Source organism: Pyrgilauda ruficollis, unplaced genomic scaffold, assembly GCF_017590135.1.
Source record: "Pyrgilauda ruficollis isolate IOZ18807 unplaced genomic scaffold, ASM1759013v1 scaffold148, whole genome shotgun sequence".
Lineage (NCBI taxonomy): Eukaryota > Metazoa > Chordata > Aves > Passeriformes > Passeridae > Pyrgilauda > Pyrgilauda ruficollis.
In genome coordinates, this window is record NW_024513432.1 from 572,531 (window position 1) to 591,372 (window position 18,842).

Sequence of the window (18,842 nt, forward strand, 5' to 3'; positions counted from 1 at the left end):
AGCCCCGAACCCCCGGGGCCGTGGGCACGGTACCGGGTATTGTCCTAAACCTGGTGAGCCCCAGCGGGAGAGGAGACGCCAATGACCCCCCTATGACAGCCACCCTTCCCCCAGGGGTCCTGATCCCCCGGGGGGCTCCAGGAGGGCTTTTGTCCCCCTGGGGGGCTCCAGGCTCTACCCTGATGCGAATAAACCGAATAATCCGAATGATGCGAATAAACCGAATAATCCGAATAACCGAATAAACAAAGACATCCAAATAAACCGGACAATCCGCAAAAGGGCTCTAACCCCCCAGGCCGTTAGCTCCAGGGGGACTCATGGCGCTGTGCAGGGCCCCACTGGTGACAACGTGGCCTGGGTGACACTGCAGGGCCGCGGCGTGGCCGCGTGAGCCGACAGAACGAGCAGATCCAGCAGGATGTTTGTCCCCAAAACCACCGATGCCGTGAGGAAACTAAAAATGACAATATTTGCTTAAAACAACCGTTGGATGGCGGAAAGCGTGGCCAAGAGGCCCCTGAGAGAAGGCTGCTCCAAGGGAAGGGTGAAAGGCCGAGCATTGGCGTTTGTGAGGGAGAGAGGCCGGGCCGGGGCCGCGGGGATGGCGCGGCTGGGCCGGAACAGCCGCGGACAAAGGAGCACGAGGCCGGGAGGCCGCGGCAAGGCCCGGCACACCCCGCTTCCCGTGCTCCCCTCCCCGCCCCCGCGGCCTCCCCCGGCTCTAGAACACAGCCAGCAGCGGGACGCGGTGCCCTCCCGCCCCGGTGTGCCGCGGGGGACACGCGGGGGACACGCAGGGCAGCGCCTCTGCCGCGTCCCACTCCGTCCTTGGAGCCACCATGGACCCCACGGATGGGTCAGGGGCTGGCCGGAGGCCCGGATGGGCTGGGGGCTGGGGGTGTCGGGGCACTCAGGCAGCCTGCAGCGGCCAGGCTGCGTTTCCTGCCCGGGCTGAAGGCTCTGCCCTGACACAAAGTCATTTCTTGCCCTTGTGGAGGTACTGGAGGATTAACCTGGAGCCACCGCAGCACTTCCTGCAGCCTGGGAGGGTTCTGGGATACTGGGCAGGGATTCCTCCCTGCCAGAGCTGCCCAACACAGTCCTTCACCACCCTGACCCAGCCCGTCCCACAGCAGTGACAGACAGGTGCCACCCCCCAGTTTCTGTACTGGCAGATGTTCTGTGGAATGGAATATCCCTCTGGCCACTCCAGGCCAGCTCTCTGGCCATGCTCTCACCCAGCTCCTTGTGCCCCTGCTCACTGGGAAACTGAAAAGTCCTTGATGTGGAGTAAGCACAACTCAGCCACAACCACAACATCGGTTGTTATCAACACTATTCCCATGCTAAATCCAAAACACAGCCCTGGACCAGCTACTGGGAAGAAAATTAACACTATCCCAGCCAAACCCAGGAGACAGGCGCTGGCATTTATGCTTTTATGTGCATAACTAACTACTCCCTGCATAGCTGTTCAAGGACAGGTGATGGCTGAGGCCGTCACACACAGCACAGCCAGAGGCCTGTCCCAGGTGAGGCAGTGGGGCTGCAGGGCAGGGGGGCAGTGCAGGCTGCTCCAGCCCCACGAGCTCTGGGATGATCCAGAGCCATGCTGCACCCAGGAGCTCTCTGGATCCCGTGTTCCCCTCCCTCCACGCAAAACTCTGAACAAGCAGCAGTTTACAGGGGTAAAGCTGGCCAAAGCCCAGGCTGGGGAGGGCAAAGGAGGCCTGTGCCTCTGGGGAAGCAGGAGCTGAGGATGGAGGGGACACATTTAGCAGGCCAGGAGACATCCCCTCTCCCATCTACCAAAACCAAGCAGCATTACACCACCCCAGCTCACCTCTACCTCAGGCAAGACAGCAGCAGCAGAGGGAGGAGCAGCCAGGCACGCACAAAACCATCCTACAGCCTGAAAAAGCAACAGAAAGGTGAACTGGAATTTTGGGAGAGCAGCCAGGAACCATCAGGCTGTTCCCTGCTGTGAGTGCAAAGGCTGGAAGGGGAGCAGAGCCTGGAGGGGGAACAGGGGCTGGGGAGCCCAGGGAGCTGCTGGAAGGGGAGCAGGAGGGGCTCACCTCGAGGTGAGCTGAGCACAGGAGACAGGAGGGAGCTGCTGGGCTGGTGCAGAGGGAGGCAGCACAGACCTGCAGCAGGTCCTGACCCAGGAGAGTGCTCGGAAGGCTCAGGGGGAGCAGGAAGGTTGGTGGGCTTGGCACAGCAGGGAGTGACAATGACCCAGAGCTGTGCCCTCTGTGGGCCCTGCAGAGCTGCCCAGGCAGCTCTGGAAGCCAAGGGCTGTGCTTCGCTTCCCCGAGGAACAGAACCAAAGCTCCTCGTGCCCCAGCCCTGAATCATCATTCTCATCACTTCTCGTGCCTGTGCCTGCCCCAGGGGAGGTGACACGGGGAAGGTGACCGTGGCACAGTGGCAGGTTACTCATGCAGCAGTGCCCTGAGAGAGCAGCAGGATGATTTCCTCTGCAGCAGATGAACATTTGCAGTGGGAACTCCAGTGTCACGTGTGGCCTCTGGGCCCCAAAGGAACAATGCTGAGCTGTGACACACCAAGAGCAGGGAAAGGAATGGCTCCCAACACAGGGGTCCAACCCTCCAGATCCCCCACACACCTGCAGGTTTGCACTCAACAGAAACCAGGATGGGACAAGTGAGAAGCTCCAGGCTGAGGCCTCGTCCCCAGGCAGAGCCAGGGGCAGATGAAGGAGCCAGGGGAGCTGAAGGAGCCAGGGGCAGCTGAAGGAGCCAGGGGCAGCTGAAGGAGCCAGGGGCAGATGAAGGAGCCAGGGGAGCTGAAGGAGCCAGGGGCAGATGAAGGAGCCAGGAGGCAGTTGAAGGAGCAGGGCTGAGGGACAGGGGCTCCTGGAGCAGAGGTGGGGTTCACACCTGAAGGATCCTGCCCTGGGTTTGCTCAGGGCTGCACAGGGCTGCCATGCTGCAAGCAGCACAGCTCCTCTCCCTTCCCCAAACGTGTTTCTCCACTTCCTCCCACGCTCTTCCCACCCCACCAAACCTCTTATGACGATTTTATCTCGGATTTAAATCTGTGTCTTTCATACAGCACCAAGGGTCACAGAAACAATTGTGCAAGCCTTTGCTCTGGCACTGCAATCCCCCAAATCCAGCGTCCTGAGCCTGCAGGCAGTTCTGCCACCCAGCAGGAAATCCCAGCACTGGCATTTTACCCTAATATCAAAGCCACACATTAGATATTAAACACTGCCTGGTTAATTTTAATTACTGGCTATCACTTCTCACATTCCCCCGTGCCCCACCACAGCCACAGGAGGGGCATCCTGCAGACAGTGCTGTTTCACTCACTTAGGGGATGAAATTGAACCTGACCCATGAGACTTTCCCCATCCCCACAGCAACTGACCCACAGGGGCACTTCACACCCAGGAGCCACCTGGCAGCTGGATCACTGACACCTTACCTGAGGATGCAGCACTGGCCATGTCAGGCCAACACTCCAAAATACACAGGACTCATTTCTTGATTCCCTGTTCCTGTAAAAAAACCTTCATTTCATCAATTCTTCACAGGACAAACAATTTTTATTTCCCTTACAAACATCATAATTGTTAAAGCTCCCTTCAGTTTTAGTACAAGCTATCAAACACTTGAGAACTGCGTCAAAAACTTAAGGTCCTTCCCACCCAGACCATTCTGGGTCCTGTGACTCTGTGACAGGCTCCCAGGTGATGAATATGGAGTTCATGTCACACAGACAAATGCACAAGGACTCTTTCCAGCAGTGCAGGTGATCAAACCAGAGACAAAAGCCACAATTTGTACTGGAGAGGCTCAGAGTGGACATTGGGAGCAGCTTCTCCATTAATGCAACATCCAGACCCAGAGGGCCAACAGCCAGAGAGGCCGTGGGAGATCTGCATCCCTGGGAGATCCCAGACTCAGCCAGCTCCCAGCTCTCCACGAGTGCCTGAGCTCCAGAGGCCTTTCCAGCCAGCACTCCCAGCTAAGCCAGCCTCAGGATGAGGATTCCTTCCAGCCCCAAAGCTCAGGAGTGACAATTGTCTACATTTTTGTCAGCTTAACAGCACATTTTTCAAAAACCACTGGCACCCCCCTGCCTGAATGGCAATACAGAAACAGAGCCAAGGTCTCCTACATCCATGGCCCAAAACAAGGTGACTCAATCACTGTAATAGTGTTAGAAGACTTCAGATAATTTTTACCTGTGCCTCAGTTTCCTCCCCCGCTGATCTTGAAAACAGACAACAGGAAGCTTAATTGATGTTTTCAAACCAGTTTTTGAGAGCTGAAGATGAAAAGGCACAAATAGAAAAGAAAAGCATTAACTGGAGTTTTCAGTATTTGTTATAGCTGTTAAAAAGCCCTGAGCTCCCTGGAGTCCTGCACTGCTGGGCCCTCTGCGAGGATGAAAACATAAATCAAGTCCTACCCTGAAAATCCCAGCAAACAGGAGAAGCAGAAGGGCTCATCCTCAGGTGTCTGCTGGGGCCTGGCACGGGCTGAGGTGGGACAGCACGTCTGACTCCTCGGGGAGGCACAGCAGCCCCATGTGGGGAGGGGAGCTTTGCCAAAAAACATCAGAATGATGATGATGATGATGATGATGGTTCACGAAACAAACACCATGTCCTGCTCCTCTGGGACTTGGTGACAACATCTGTGACCCCCTGCAATGACAGCCCCAGGGCAGCCCCTGTGCCCCCAGCTGGGGGACAGACAGGGGGACAGCTCCTGTCCCAGCACCCTGCTCCAAGCAGCTGCAGTGCTTGACCTCCATGAGCAGCTCTTTGCAGGAACAGCCCCCAGGCAGGGGGGGATTGCTGGGGGGGCTGTGCAGGGCCAGGGGATCCCTGTGGGCCCCTCCCAACTCAGGGTGCGCCACGACCAAAGCACCAGGGGATGGGACACCCTCTGAGAGATGCCCTGCACACCCTGCCAGGTCTGTCCCTCCTGGGGGGGACAAACAGCAGCTCCACGGCCCCGAGGGGACCCCGGCCCCTCACCTGGGGACCCCGGCCCCTCACCTGCGGCCCCACCCAGCCCAGCGCTGTCCCCATTGGCCCGGCCGGCCCCCGCTCCCCCAGCCCCGCGCTGCCAATCACCCCGCGGGCTATTTAACCGGGCGGCGCCCGGTGCTCCCAGTCCTGCCAGCGCTCCCAGTGCCGCCAGTGTTCCTAGAGCTCCCAGTGCCGCCAGTGCTCCCAGTCTCACCAGAGCTCCCAGTGCCGCCAGTGCTCCCAGTCTCACCAGAGCTCCCAGTGCCGCCAGTGTTCCCAGAGCTCCCAGTGCCGCCAGTGCTCCCAGTCTGAGTCTCACCAGAGCCGGGCGCGGAGGAGGCAGGTAAGGCTGCGCTGAGGGGTGGGCAAGGTGTGGGAGCTCGGGGGGTCTGTGACTTGCCTGGGGCTCGGGGTGCCTCCCCGGGCTCTGCAGCCCGGGCGGGTGCCGGGGCTGTGGCTCGGAGCTCCCTCGGGGGGAGCCGGCTGTGCCACGGGGCCCTTCAGCAGCCCGGCACCGCAGGAGCTGTGTCCCCGCTGTGTCCCCGCTGTGCCCCTGCCTTTCCTGTGTGTTGGGGGGCTTTGCTCTCTGAGGGCAAAGGTGACATTTTCTGCTGTGGTGATGTGTCTGCCTTGGGTAACACCTGAGGCTGGGGGTGGAACCAGCTGATCTCTAAGGTCCTTTCCAACCCAAACCGTGGTGGGAGTCACACAATTCCCTAAAGGCTCCTTCCCAGCTTTGGGATGACTCCTTGGTGACTCCGTGGATCTGTGATTGAGCAGCCTGGGGTTTAAAAGCTCTTTTCTGCTTCTTGTTTGCTGGGGGGCCCACAGGAGGTGACTCCCACCAGTCACCTGCACAGCGCTGTGTTTGGGGATGGTGGGGACAAGGTGGATGCTCCGGGGGCAGGTGACACCCCGGGGACAGCGCGCAGGTGACCTGCCGGGCATTCCCTTCGTGTGACAGCGCTGCCAGCCCTGCCCGGGGCTGTTTCTCGTGATCCTCTGGTGGAGGCACGAGAGCCGAGTGACACTGCTCAGGAGCACCCTGTCCCTGCAGGGCTCTGCCAGCCCCCACAGGGAGCCTTGGCAAACTGGATTAGTGCTTCTCAAGACTAGCAAGGCTTTAAATGTGGTCATGACTACCCTGAGCTGTGGATGGCTGGGAAGGATTTCAGTTTCTGTAGCTGGTTCTGCTGAAAATTCCAGATGGAAACGTGCTGAGCTGCTTGCTCTGCAAGTTACAGCTTCCAGAGGAAACCCAGAACGCTGTCCTCATGGAAAGATTGGGAGGCACTGAGAGGCTGTTTCAGTTAAAACTTCCTCTCTTCTTTCCTAAAATGTCTGTGTTCCAAGCAGTTACTGACCCAGGGGTGGCCACTGGCTGTGGTGTTTCATTTCTGCTGGAGGTGTGTGGGGAAGCCCTGCATCCATCAGCAAGGGTGCCTTTGATCTTTGAGGTTTCCTAGTGCTGCTGGTTTGTCCAGAAAGGTGAGATGGGCACCTCTGCCAGCCCCCGAACTGCTGTCCTCAGGTCAAAGCTGGGAATCATTTGATTTTCCTCCTAAAACTAATTCTGTCCTCAGAGCATTTGCAGCCCATTCCCCACAGACATCCCATGACCCAGTTCTGCATTTTTGGGAGCCGGGTATCAGTGGCAAATCTCGAAAAGAATGTAAATAGGTGCTTGAACCACAATTGAATTCCTGTGCCCTGATTAGCCCTCCCTGCTCACATCTAAAGCACTAAATTTAGCTGTGTTTTCCTCAGAGGTCATTAAGGAATTGCCAGTTAAGCCACTGAACCAGCCAAGCTGGCTGTGGCTCAGTTTCTCCCAAGGTGAAATCCCTTGGCAGGAGAGGAGCTTCCTGAGCATGAAGATGCTACAGGAGCACACACCAGCAGCCTGTTCTCATGGAGCTGAGCTGCTTCCTGCAGGGAAACCTTCCAGCCAAGGGGAGTAAAGAACCTGTTTTACATGAACTGGTCACTGCCAGTGCCAGAAATCAGGGAGCCAGCCCTTGCTCCCTCACTGACTCCAAATGGGCAAGGATCAGTTCAGCTCCTGGTCCCAGAAAATCTCTTGACCTTGGTGCTAGAAAAGAGCACTGAAGTTTCATCCTTCTGAAACCACCTTTTCAAGAGCTTTCTCCAGCAGTGACCTAATATTTCAGATGTAGCAATGGTGTGAAGTCATCTGATCATCACTTTCATATGAAGGAAACCACAACCAAAACAAATGCTGCTGTTTCTGTTCCTCTGCCCACTGGGATTTCCACTCCCAGCCATCCTGGCTTGGCTGTGGCTTCTCCAAAGGATTCAGAACCACCTGACCCAGAGTTGCCAAGCACTGGGCTTTCCTGCAATCTCTGAAGCAAAGCAAGGGCTGCTCAGCACTTTGCAGAAAAGAGAAAATAAAACCATGCTGTGGAGATCTGCCCACACTGCAGATCTGGGTGTTGCAAAACATGGATTTCTCCTCCACCATGGAGAACAAACCTTGTTCCAACATGACTGCTGAAGTATTGTCCCTGCCAGGCTGTATCCATAATTAACATGGGATCCCTGTATTCAGAGGCTGATCTAACCTTACAGCAGTTTTAACAGCAGCCAAGAAGTTACTCCTGAATTATTCTAACCAGAGTCCCCCCTCTTGCTTTTGCTGCTGTGTCTCTGTGCTGGCCCTGACACCAAGGCCACCACAGTGTCAAACTCCACAGTCTGAGCTTTTTCCACCTGTCCAGAAGTAAAATAACTGAGCCAAGGGGTTGTTTGTGGTGGTGTTGAAAGAGCTGTGCTTTGCCCCTAAGTCAGCCCTGCCTGGCTCCAAAGAAATAACAAACCTGCCCTGAGGCAGGGCAGGAGTGACAGCCCCTGCAGCAAACCTGGACTTTGGGACTCCCATTCAGCCTTGCTTTCTTTGGAGCAGCTTTTTACAACTTCTCCCAGCCTGGTGGGGATCCATGGGTGTTTTTGCTGTGCAGATGAGTGGGGAGGGCTCCCAGTCTCTCACTGGAGAAGATGGAGGTGACAACGTGGGTGACACTTTTGCTACAAGCATGTGGCACTCTGCATCCCTGCCCTGCTCAATTCTCACTGAATTCTGACTAATTCAGTGGTTAATGCAGCAATATTTGGTGTTTTGCCAAGTCATCTCCTGAGATGTGCATGGCCAGTGGCAGAGCCCAGTCCAGGGCTCACAAATGCTGGTTTCACTACTTCTCTCCATCTCTCTGTTCCTGTTTCTCAGCAAAATCAAAACCTTGCACGAAGCAAAGAACACAAGAAACAAGACAATAGGCTCCACCACAACTCAGATGGCAAGCTTTTTTGGGAAGAGTCTGCCAGTGAGCCTGGAGCAGTGCATGGCTTGGAAATCCAGTTTGGGAGGAATTTTCATTTGAGGGTTTTCCACTGGAAAATGTCACAGCAAATCTAAGAATAGGAATTAACGGGCAAAGAAGAGAAAAGCAGACTCTGTCCCAAAGAACAAATGTGCTGAAATCCCTGCTGTGCCTGACTAAGGCTCAGAGTAATCCTGGGTTTATTACCAATACAGGAGAGTCCAGATAGCACAGGAGATCTGTGCTGGGGGACCAATACCCGCTCAGATTATTGCAACATTTTATACTTCTTCAATCCCATTATGTCATGAGAATGCCTCTGAGCCTTGGTTTCACAGGAAGTGAGATTTCCTGCCTTGCTGGTCAGTAGGATGTGAAGGCAAGTCTCCAGGTAGCCATGGAATGCTGCAGCTGGGAAACCTGGCTCATCCTCCGGGGGGAACTCCTCAGGATTCTCATGTCCTTCCCAGACTGGCTATATTGTTATGTTTTTTTTTTCCCTGTCCAGCTGAGGAGGGGGTGATGGAGTTGTTTTAGTGGGTACCTGGTGTCCAGGCAGGGTCATCCCACCCCACAGAGAAAACAGAAGACAGATAAAATAGTTCTCCCTATTTCTAACCTGAACCTTTCTGGGAGCAGCTGAATGACAGATCCCAGCTTTGTTGCCTGCTGCTTTTCCCCTGTCCTGGCTGGATTTTATTTCTTTGGAGGAAATGCTCATGATACTCCTGTTTTTCCTTCCAGCTGCAGCTGAAGTCAGTATGGCCTCAGGAAAGACCCCAACCCCAGAGCTGCTGAAGGCTGAGGAGCAGCAGAGTGTGGTAGGTGCCAGGGCACCACAGCAGTTAAATCACCCACTGACACGTGCTGGTAAACCTCTGCCAGCACCCCAAAACCTGGCTGGGGGGACAGAAAGATTAGCCCTGTGAAGCTGTGACCAAATCAAAACCCCCTCAGTACAGAAGGTAATTGTTTTGCTCAAGAGACAACTTCAGGGCTGGCCAAATAATGTAAGTAGTTCTGAAACAGGAGCTGTTACAGGTCCTACTTCCATGCCTGGTTTGGTGCTGAAACTCAGAGTTCTTAACCCTGGCTTGTTGGAGGCCTCTGGATGAGTTGAAGGATGAGGAGATGGATTTGCTGGGACCTTTCTGGACAGACACATGGCTGTGTTCACCCACCAGCTCGGGCTGGGCTCTAATGTCAGGGTTTCTCTTGGGTTTAGAGCGCTGTCAACCGAGTCACCAGCCTGCCCTTGCTCAATTCTGCCTTCAACCTGGTCTCCTCTGCCTACAACCACACCAAGGAGTCCCACCCCTGCCTCAGTGGTGTCTGCAGCGTGGCTGAGACCGTGGCTGCCGTGGCTGTGGGCAGCGTGGTCGGAGGGGCACAGCCCATCCTGAGCCAGCTCGAGCCACAGAGTAAGTGCAGGGCTGGGGGGACCCTTGGGGCAGGAGGGCAGGGGGGCTCCTGTGCCTGTAGGGTGACCCCACCTCCCACAGCACCTTCTCCTCTAGCACTGGGCCTCCCACCCAGCAGCTCCCGGACACTGAGCTGCCTGGGTGTGAAACTGCTTCCAGGAGAAGCAGAGTTTGATTTCTTGAGGTTGCTGAGTTACTCCCTGCTCGCTGGCTCTCACTGCAAGTTCTGACCATCCCAGGAGCTGTGTCAGCCTGGAACGGAGCTCAGTCTGGCTTATCCCAACACTTTTCAACCCTTTAAACCCAATGTCCTACCCACCAAGGGCAGGTGCTACAGTGCAGTTGGATTCAAGTCCACTGTTAGAAAGCTGGGAAGGCAAAATGGAGATTATTTGAACCTGCCGAATTTTAGTGTTTGTTCACTTTTAACAAGATGCCCGCACACATCCCACCCTAGAATGGGGATTTATTCTTCTGGGGCTTGTTTTCATGAGTGTATCCTGAGCTGGCATTGTAAGGTCAAAAACCCATCCCCAAATGTAAGAATAAACTGGTGCCTGTTGTCTCTTCCAGTCGCTCTTGTGAATGAATATGCCTGTAAAGGTCTGGATCAGCTGGAGGAGAACTTGCCCTTCCTGCAGCAGCCAGCAGACAAGGTAAGGGAAAGGCTTTTCCTGGGGAAGCCATGGCTTGATGGAAGTGTTATGGGTACAGAAGAATACGGGGAAATAAAGAAAGCTCAGCAGCAGGGAAAGCTAGAGAGGAGCCCTCAGCATGCAGGAGTGAACGTGTCCATGTCAGTACAGGTGTGCTCACCTCCCTGGCCCTCCCACACACTGCAAGCACGACTAACCCAAGTGGAAAAGCTTTTTCAGGGAGGGAAAACGTATTTTGGGACAACCACAAAAAAAAAAAATCTTTCTCTGCCTCTCCCTGATGCAGGTAATCTCAGACACCAAGCAGCTGGTGTCCACCAAAGTGACATCTGCTATGGACGCTGCCTGCGAGGCCAAGGAAGTGGTGGCTGACAAAGTCACTGAGGCTGTGGACCTCACTAAAAATGTTGTGGGGGACAGTGTCAAGCTGACCAGGTCTGTGGTCACCTCCACTGTCAGCAGTGCCGTGGAGGCTGCCCAGGGTGCCAAGGAGCTGGTGACCAACAAGGTGACAGAGGCTGTGGATGTCACCAAGCACATGGTGGAGGACAGTGTTGACAGGACCAAGTCTGCTGTTGCCTCTACGATTGTCAGCGCTGTGGAGGCTGCCCAGGGTGCCAAGGAGCTGGTGACCTGCAAGGTGACAGAGGCTGTGGACCTCAGTAAGCACCTTGTGGAGGACAGTGTTGACAGAACCAAGTCTGCTGTGACTTCCACCATCACTGCAGCTGTAGGGGCTGCCCAGGGAGCCAAGGAGCTGGTGACCAACAAGGTGACAGATGCTGTGGACAAGGTCACCAAAGCCGTGGATGTCACCAAGCACGTGGTGGAGGACAGTGTTGACCTGACCAAGTCTGCAGTTGCTTCCACGATTGTCAGCGCTGTGGAGGCTGCTCAAGGGGCCAAGGAGCTGGTGACAGACAAGGTGACCAAGGCAGTGGACCTCAGTAAGCACATCGTAGAAGACAGTGTTGACCTGACCAAGTCTGCAGTTGCCTCTACAATTGTCAATGCCGTGGAGGCTGCCCAGGGTGCCAAGGAGCTGGTGACCAACAAGGTGACAGAGGCCGTGGATGTCACCAAGCACACGGTGGAGGACAGCATTGACAGGACCAAGTCTGCTGTTGCTTCCACCATCACTGCAGCTGTGGGGGCTGCCCAGGGGGCCAAGGACCTGGTGGCCAACAAGGTGACCGAAGCAGTGGACCTGACCAAAGGGGCTGTTCAAGACAGCGTTGAGAAGACCAAATCTGTGGTCACCTCTACAGTCAGTACAGCTCTGGATGCTGCCTATGGCACCATCACCAGCAAGATCAGCACAGCCCTGGAGCAGGGCAGGGAGGTTCTCCAGGAGGGCGTGGAGATGACCAACTCAGTGGTGACCAACAGCATAAGCAAAGCCAAGGCAGTGAGCCAGGCAGTGGCTGGAGGTGTGGAATCTGTCCTGGGAATGTCAGAAGATCTGGTGGATCATTACCTCCCAGTGACCGAGGAGGAACTAGGTAAGAAAATACTTACCTGGCGCTTGTAGGTGCAAGTCCTTTCCCATGTGAGTAGAGAGCACCTGACACAGCAAGACTCAGCTTCTGAAGCGGACAGGTAGCTCTGAATTTGTCACAAAGTTGCTGGCTGTCAACACCAAATTGCCACATGGCATGGGACAGAGTTCAAGCATTTGCTGGCTGGTCCTTGTCCATCAGCCTCAAAGTAAATAAATATATGGGTTCATGCTTCAACCTCTCCAAGTCTGCTTACCTGAAGATTGAGCAGGGACTAACCTGCCTTTAACACATGAGCTCCTGCTACTACAGCAAGCTTCAGCCTTCGTGTTTTCCAACGGCTGATCCAACCTCTTCCACCCCTCTGAGCTGGCAGTGGGCCCAGCTGCACTCTGTTCTTGTTTCCTCCAGGTCAGCTGGCCACCACGGTGCAGGGCTTTGGCGTGGCCTCCGTGGAGGAGCAGAAGAGGCAGCAGAGTTACTTTGTGCGCCTGGGCTCGCTGTCGGGCAGGGTCCGGCACCGAGCCTACCAGCACTCCCTGGCCAAGCTGCAGGGCTTCAGACACCGCACCCAGGACACCCTCTCACGGCTGCAGCTGGCAATAAAACTGGTACCAACACGCTCTGCCCTTCCTCCTCCTGTCTGTAGCCCTTCCTGCCCTGCTATCTGGCTGGAAGCTCTTCCTCCATCCCACACCAGCTCTGTGTCACCTTGGATCCTTCCCTGGCAGGGAAGCCCTTGTGCCTCTCTGTGTGTGCTTGCAGTACAACCTTTCCTCTCATTTTTCCTATCAGATTGAATCTGTGAAACAGGAGGTTGGCCAGAAGCTGCTGGAAGGGCGGGAGAAGCTCCATCAGCTGTGGGTGGACTGGAGCCTGACGCAGCCCAAAGGAAACCAAGTCAGAACTGCGAGCCAGCCAGAGGTACCCCCTGGAGCCTCCCCGAGCTGAGCTGTCCTGTCCCGGCAGCCGGAGCCTCCCCGAGCTGTTCTCTCCCGGCAGCCGGAGCCTCCCCGAGCTGTTCTCTCCCCGAGCTGTTCTCTCCCCGAGCTGTTCTCTCCCCGAGCTGTCCTGTCCCGGCAGCCGGAGCCCCCCTGAGCTCTCCTCTCCCGGCAGGTGGAGCCGCGCACTCTGGCCATGCTGAGGATCATCACCCAGCAGCTCCAGCCCGCCTACCACAGCCTCAAGCTCAGCATCCACGGCCTCCCCAGCAGCATCCAGGAAGCTGTGTCTCGGGCCACTCGACACATCCACAAGCTCCACAGCTCTTTTTCCAGGGCCGTGTCCTTCCAGGACCTCTCCAGAACCACCCTGGCCCGGAGCCAGGAGCGCGTGGCGGAGGCCCGGAGGTCCCTCGATGTCCTCTTTGAGTATGTCACTCACAACACCCCTCTGAACTGGATTGTGGGGCCCTTCAGGGCCATGGCTAAGGTGGCACAGGACAGCAGAAAGCACAAGAAGAGAGAGATGAGGAGTGATATAAAATTACCCAAGTTGGAGAAGGCTCCACTATCACAGAAGGTGACAAAGGCACCTGAAGAACCAAAGGGAACCAACAGGCTCTCAGAAAAATGGTGTGAAGTGCTAGAGAAGCTGGAGGAGAAGGTAGGGAAGGACACAGAGGTGGCCCTGGCTGCAAAGGAGATAAAAACCAGTGCAGCAGAGGAAGATCTCTGATAAATCCCAGCTCTTCTGGCCAAGGCTGCTGGGCTAGAACAGCTCTGGATCTTCTAGTTGTGTGCCCACTTGTGCCATGAGTGTCTGCTCTCTGGATTTAGAGTCAGATGTAGTAAGGAGGTATGATAACCAAGGTGGGGAGATTCTGAATCTTGATGTACTGTTTTTAAATCCAACTGCTGTGCTGAAAGGGGAGATGGGACCTGCACTGCAGCTTTTTAACTCAGCCCAGCTGTGGCTGTGAGTGGCTAAATCTTGCTGAGACAAGTTGTGGTAGAGAAGTGATCTCAACTTATTTTTAATGCTGGATTTGTTTTTAATTTGCCCAAGCTGTGGAACTCTTGAGAAGATGCTATGCTTGACCTTTGATACCATCTCCCACCTTCTCCACATTTAAAAATACAAGTTCCAGACACAACTTCCTTTGTGCCTGTTGTGCTTCTGGGGAGGCTCAGCCCTGCAGCACATCTGGCACAGCTGGGGGCAAGGAGCTGCTTCTCAAGAAGAGATTTCATGGATCAGCCAAACTTTTCTTCCTTCATGGAGAAGCACTCGGCAGTGTGGGGTTTTCTTTAATCTTTCCTATTTCTGTGAATGACTTCAAGGATTATCTGTGAGTAACTCCATGTGTGAAGCACTTCACAGCCATTAAATGAGGCAGCTTTTCCCAGGAGTTACTCTGCCATGGGATTAGGATATCCTGTTATTAAAATAGGGGGGATTTTAATCCAGGTGCTGGTTCTTTCCCAGAAAATGCTACTTTGTAATAATTTTGAGTGTAACTTATTTTGGTAACTGTTCCTGGCATTGTCCCTGTGCCAGGGCTGGTGAGCAGACACTGGAATAAAGCGTGACCTGTGTTCAAAACCATGTGTGTTTGTGTGTACCTAAAGCTGCAGGGTTGTGCTCTCCCCTTACCTGAGCTGTGATGAAGCCTTGCATTTACCAAATCTTGTCCCTGGCCAGCCTGTCTGTTCCCTGCCCTTGCTGGAGGGAAAAAACCGAAAACCCCCCTGGCTTTAGTAGGTTCCATGCTTATCCAGAAAAATGCCTTCATCATTTTGTTTCCCTGACTTCTGCCTGTACCCCTGAGGCTCGGGTGCATCTGTCCATGCCGCACTGCTCCTCCTCACCCGCAGCTGCCTCTGCCACCCCTGGCTCCAGGGCTGTGCACTGCCCGTCCCTATTCCAGCCCTTCCCAACACACTGCCCGCAGGGAGAGCTCGGGCCCTGCCTGTCCCCAGCGCTCTGTGTCACCTCCGGCTGCTCACGCGGGCACAGCGGGCCGGGCTGGGGTGGCTCACCCGGCCGGGGTCCCCGTGCCGCGGCTCCCGAGCCCGGGCCGTGCCCCGGTTCCCGAGCCCGGGCCGTGCCCTCCGGTGCGCGGTTCCTGCTCCGCCCCGCCCGCGCTCAGCGGCCCGCGCCGCTTCCGCCTGCCCCGGGCACCGGCCGCAGGTACGCTCCCCTCCCTTCCCGGCCGATCCCCCACTTCCCTTCCCGGCCGACCCCTGCCCTTCCCGGGCTCGGGACTCGCCCCGGCCCGCGCTCCAGCGCCTCCAGCCCGGCCGTGCCACCCCCGTGCCCATCGGGCACACAGGGCAGGGCTGGCCCGGCCCGGGCAGCGAGGCCCATTGGGCAATTGCAGGGTTTTCATGAGACATGAAAACAAAACTGAGCTTGGAAACTTTCCCCAGTTGAGAGTTATTTCGGGGCGTTTGCTGGGGCTGCCTTTAAATAGGGAAAGTTTCTGCAGCGGGCTCAGGCAGCGCCTGCAGCAGCGAGTGTCCCAGCGGAGCCCGCTCCTCCCCTCCCGACACTCCTGTTGTTTAATTAAAATCCCATCAGAGGCCTGGGGTGAGTGCAGGGGCTCAGGGATCACCTGTGGATGGGGATATAAAAGTCTCCCAATGAAAGAAGGACGTGGAGCTGCTGGGACAGAGTCCACAGGAGGCCACGGAGCTGCTCCAGGGCTAGAGCCAGGCTGGCAGAGCTGGGGTGCTCACCTGGAGAGGAGAAGGCTCCAGGGAGAGCTCAGAGCCCTGCCAGGGCCTGAAGGGGCTCCAGGAGAGCTGCAGAGGGACTGGGGACAAGGCTGGAGGGACAGGACACAGGGAATGGCTGCCACTGCCAGAGGGCAGGGCTGGGTGGGAGATTGGGAAGGAATTCTTTCCTGTGAGTCTTCCCTGATAACACAGGTTATCGGCTGGAAAGGGTTTCCTCTACACCTGTTTTACTCCTCAACTGCCATCACAAGGAGCCTGTGAGAACCCTGGAACCAGCTGCCTGGAGGAGACACTTGGATTTACCTAAATATAGCATTATTTCATCAATTATCTTAAACCAGTTGTAATTAATGTGAAATGAACGCGAATAATGTGCTCTTTGCTTAATCACAGAGTTGGAATAATGCACAGAGCACTGGCACAGCTGCAAGCACGGAACAGCTGCAAAAATAATTTGGGAGGTGTGAGAGCCAGCCTGTGAGCTCCAGGAGCATCCCCCGTGGCCGCAGCAGCCCTGTGACCGCTGTGCTCTGTTCTCCTGCAGACTCCCAGCACTGAGAGGCCCCAGCTCCGAGCAGAGCCGGGCAGCGCAGGCCTGGTGGAGCGAGGAGTGCGAGCGGGGCACCCCCAGCCCCACAGGCACACAGCCCTTGGCCGTAAGATGCTTTTCCCATCCCTGCTCCAGTCCGTGGTCGGGGCCAGCAGCTGCTGAGATGGCACAGAGCGCTGAGCTGCAGCCCAGCTTCGAGGCCGTGTTCAACATTCTGTCCCAGGCCCCGCCCGAGAAACTGCTGAGCCTCAAACTCAGACTGAAGCACCTGATACCTGGGCCCTGCAGCAAGTTACTGCAAGCTATGGTCCTGCTCACTCTGGGGCAAGAAACGGAGGCGAGAATTTGTCTGGATGCCTTGAGGGATAACCAGGCAGCCCAGTACGTCCACCAGATCAAACTGGGTGCTGCAGGAGTGCGGGAAGATGGGGAGGAGCTGCAGCCTCCCCAGCTGGATGCAGGAGCCGTGGCACTGCTGGCACAGGTGTACACTGTGCTGGCACAGGAACAGCTCTGCAGTCCTCAGGCCAGGGACAAAGCCTGCCACGCCAGCAAGGACACTCAGCAGGGGACACTCAACAACATCCCACGCAAGGAACAGGAGCAGGGCTCTGCAGCCAGCGGGGGCTCAGGGGACAGGTTTGGGACGCTGAGATCCCACGAGGATGCAGGATTTCCTCACACCAGGGTGAGGAGCTCACCAGTGGAGATCAGGGGCAGCTCAGACCTTTCAGGCCCACGGACCCTGTGCTCTGTGGGGAGCTCCTCCCTGTCCAGCTGTTTGGAGATCAGTGCATCACCAACAGTTGCTTTTCACACCCAGCCCTCTGTCCCCGAGCGTGTCCCCTGGCCCAGCCGTGCTGGGGACACACAGAGCCACGGCCCCCAGGAATGCAGCTGGGCCAGCACACCCAGCGCTCCCCCTGGGCAGGACACAGCTGCCCAAGGGCCCCAGGCAGAGGAGGTTCTGCAGGTCAGTCCCTGCCAGCCCAGCCCTCTCCCCATTCCAACACCGCTGCCCTCGGAGCCTGCCCAAAGCAGTGACGTGTCCAGCACAGTGACAGAGCCTCACATGCCAAGAGAAAAGCAGGATGAAAGGCAGGATAAAAAGCAGGATGAAAAGCAATTATCTGCTGATGTCCCTGACTCAAGGGCTGCAGTGGATACTGCTCCTGCCCTCGTGTCCATACAGGACTCCCACATTCCAGCAGGCATTCCCAGCAACTCTGCACCTGCTTCTACTTCAACCTGTTCCCTTCCTCCTCCTACTTATTCCTTCTCCTCAACTCTTCCTCCTCTCCAGGAATCCCCCCCCAAACCATCATATCCCTCTCCCTTGCACTCATCCCCCTCTCCAGCCAGGCCTCCTGCTCCCCCAGCCATGGATCCATCAGAGCCAGATGGTGCCAAGTTCTTCACGTTTGTTGTCCTGCACGCCAGTGAAGATGAGATTGTGGCCCACCAGGTCAAGAACCTGCTGGAGAGCATGGGGGTGTCCAACGGTGCCACCCTCAGTGAGGATTTCTTCATTGCTGGGCGCAGCCACATGATTTGCTTCCAGGAGGCCATGGAAAACTCTGCCTTCATGATCCTGCTGCTGACCAAGAACTTTCCCTGCAACCTGTGCCTGTACCAGACAGACACTGCTCTGATGCAGTCCATCCTGGACCCCTCCAAGCAAGACTCAGTCATCCCATTTCTACCCAAGGCAAACGCCCTGGAGAGCAGCCAGATCCCCAGGATGCTCAGTGTGCTCGTCACCCTGAATGAGAGCTCTCCTCTCTTCCCCAGGAAAGTGCACAAGACTTTTAACCCCGAGAAGATCAGGGAGAAGAAAGCCATGTGGGACCAGCTGCAGAGAAGGAAGCTCCAGGCACGCTGGGAACAGCAGCAAGCCCAGCAGAAGCTGGCTGCCCTGAGCCTGGGCTCCCCTCCCTGGGGGCCACCAGCAGCGCCATGGCCAGGGCCACCAGGGCCACCAGCCCAGCCCTGGTGTCCCCCTGCCCCGATGGACCCCCCCCCTGCTCAGAGGGGTCCTCCCCCTTGCCACGCACAGCTGCCCCCAGGCCACTACAGCCTGACAGCAGGCCAGGCAGGGATGGCACCCCTGATCATCCAGCACGCCCGCATGGTTCAGATCGGGAACCACAACGTGATGCAGGTGGAAACTGCCCCAGCTGGGCCAGGGCACAGCCAGGAGCAATCCAGGCACAGCCTCTGACTGGGGCAGCCAAAGACAAAATTCATTTCAAATCCTGGATTAGAGTGATTCTGCTGGGACTGGGACTATTATTCTATACATCATGAGTGCCATTTTCCTGAAGCACAAAAGAAAATTCTTCATTTTTTGTTGGAAAAATGATGTTGTGATTTCTTGAAACTGTTTTTCCTTGTGCTTATTTTCAAGTAACTGAGAAAATTATTTTCCTGATTGTCTGGAACTACTTGAAGATTTTATAAATAATTTTTAATTAATTTATTTGTGTTCCTCTGCTTCTTTCCTGCAGAATTAGAAAAGGGATAGTCAGGGATATATGGAAAACTATTGTGCATGTTGGCTGGAGGGGCTGGGAGATGGCACTGACCAAATGATTTGAGGGAAAATCTGCAAGGGATGCTTTGGGAAACTGCCTTTCAGGAAAGAGCAGAATGAAACAGCAAAAGCAGTGAGCAGAATAGTG

General features: G+C 55.9%; 2 protein-coding genes across 4 annotated transcripts; both read left to right on the forward strand.

The window, feature by feature from the left end:
- The first annotated feature begins 493 nt into the window (after positions 1-493).
- Positions 494-13,608, forward strand: LOC121349901 (perilipin-3-like). Its single transcript, XM_041460736.1, has 10 exons — positions 494-767; positions 9,100-9,176; positions 9,581-9,776; positions 10,350-10,432; positions 10,719-10,793; positions 11,595-11,720; positions 11,838-11,934; positions 12,343-12,542; positions 12,727-12,855; positions 13,048-13,608. Exons 1-10 carry the CDS (start codon positions 494-496, stop codon positions 13,606-13,608), a joined length of 1,818 nt encoding a protein of 605 aa, XP_041316670.1.
- A 1,397-nt stretch (positions 13,609-15,005) lies between these two features.
- Positions 15,006-18,606, forward strand: TICAM1 (toll like receptor adaptor molecule 1). 3 transcript variants are annotated; one of them, XM_041460692.1, is made up of 2 exons: positions 15,006-15,063; positions 15,804-18,606. In XM_041460692.1, exon 2 carries the CDS (start codon positions 16,325-16,327, stop codon positions 18,380-18,382), a length of 2,058 nt encoding a protein of 685 aa, XP_041316626.1. In that variant the 5' UTR covers positions 15,006-15,063; positions 15,804-16,324; the 3' UTR covers positions 18,383-18,606. The 3 variants fall into 3 exon arrangements, with proteins under 3 accessions (XP_041316626.1, XP_041316627.1, XP_041316628.1); XM_041460693.1 differs by having other exon boundaries at positions 15,023-15,063; positions 16,005-18,606; XM_041460694.1 differs by having other exon boundaries at positions 15,033-15,063; positions 16,156-18,606.
- Positions 18,607-18,842: the final 236 nt, after the last annotated feature.

Excerpts from the sequence above, each read along its gene's own strand:
- LOC121349901 (XM_041460736.1), top strand. The coding sequence starts at position 494 with ATGGCGGAAAGCGTGGCCAAGAGGCCCCTGAGAGAAGGCTGCTCCAAG. Across the intron at positions 10,794-11,594 it reads CTGCCTGCGAGGCCAAGGAA|GGGGCCAAGGACCTGGTGGC; the intron begins GTGGTGGCTGAC and ends GGGGCTGCCCAG. Across the intron at positions 12,543-12,726 it reads TGCAGCTGGCAATAAAACTG|ATTGAATCTGTGAAACAGGA; the intron begins GTACCAACACGC and ends TTTTCCTATCAG.
- TICAM1 (XM_041460692.1), top strand. The coding sequence starts at position 16,325 with ATGGCACAGAGCGCTGAGCTGCAGCCCAGCTTCGAGGCCGTGTTCAAC.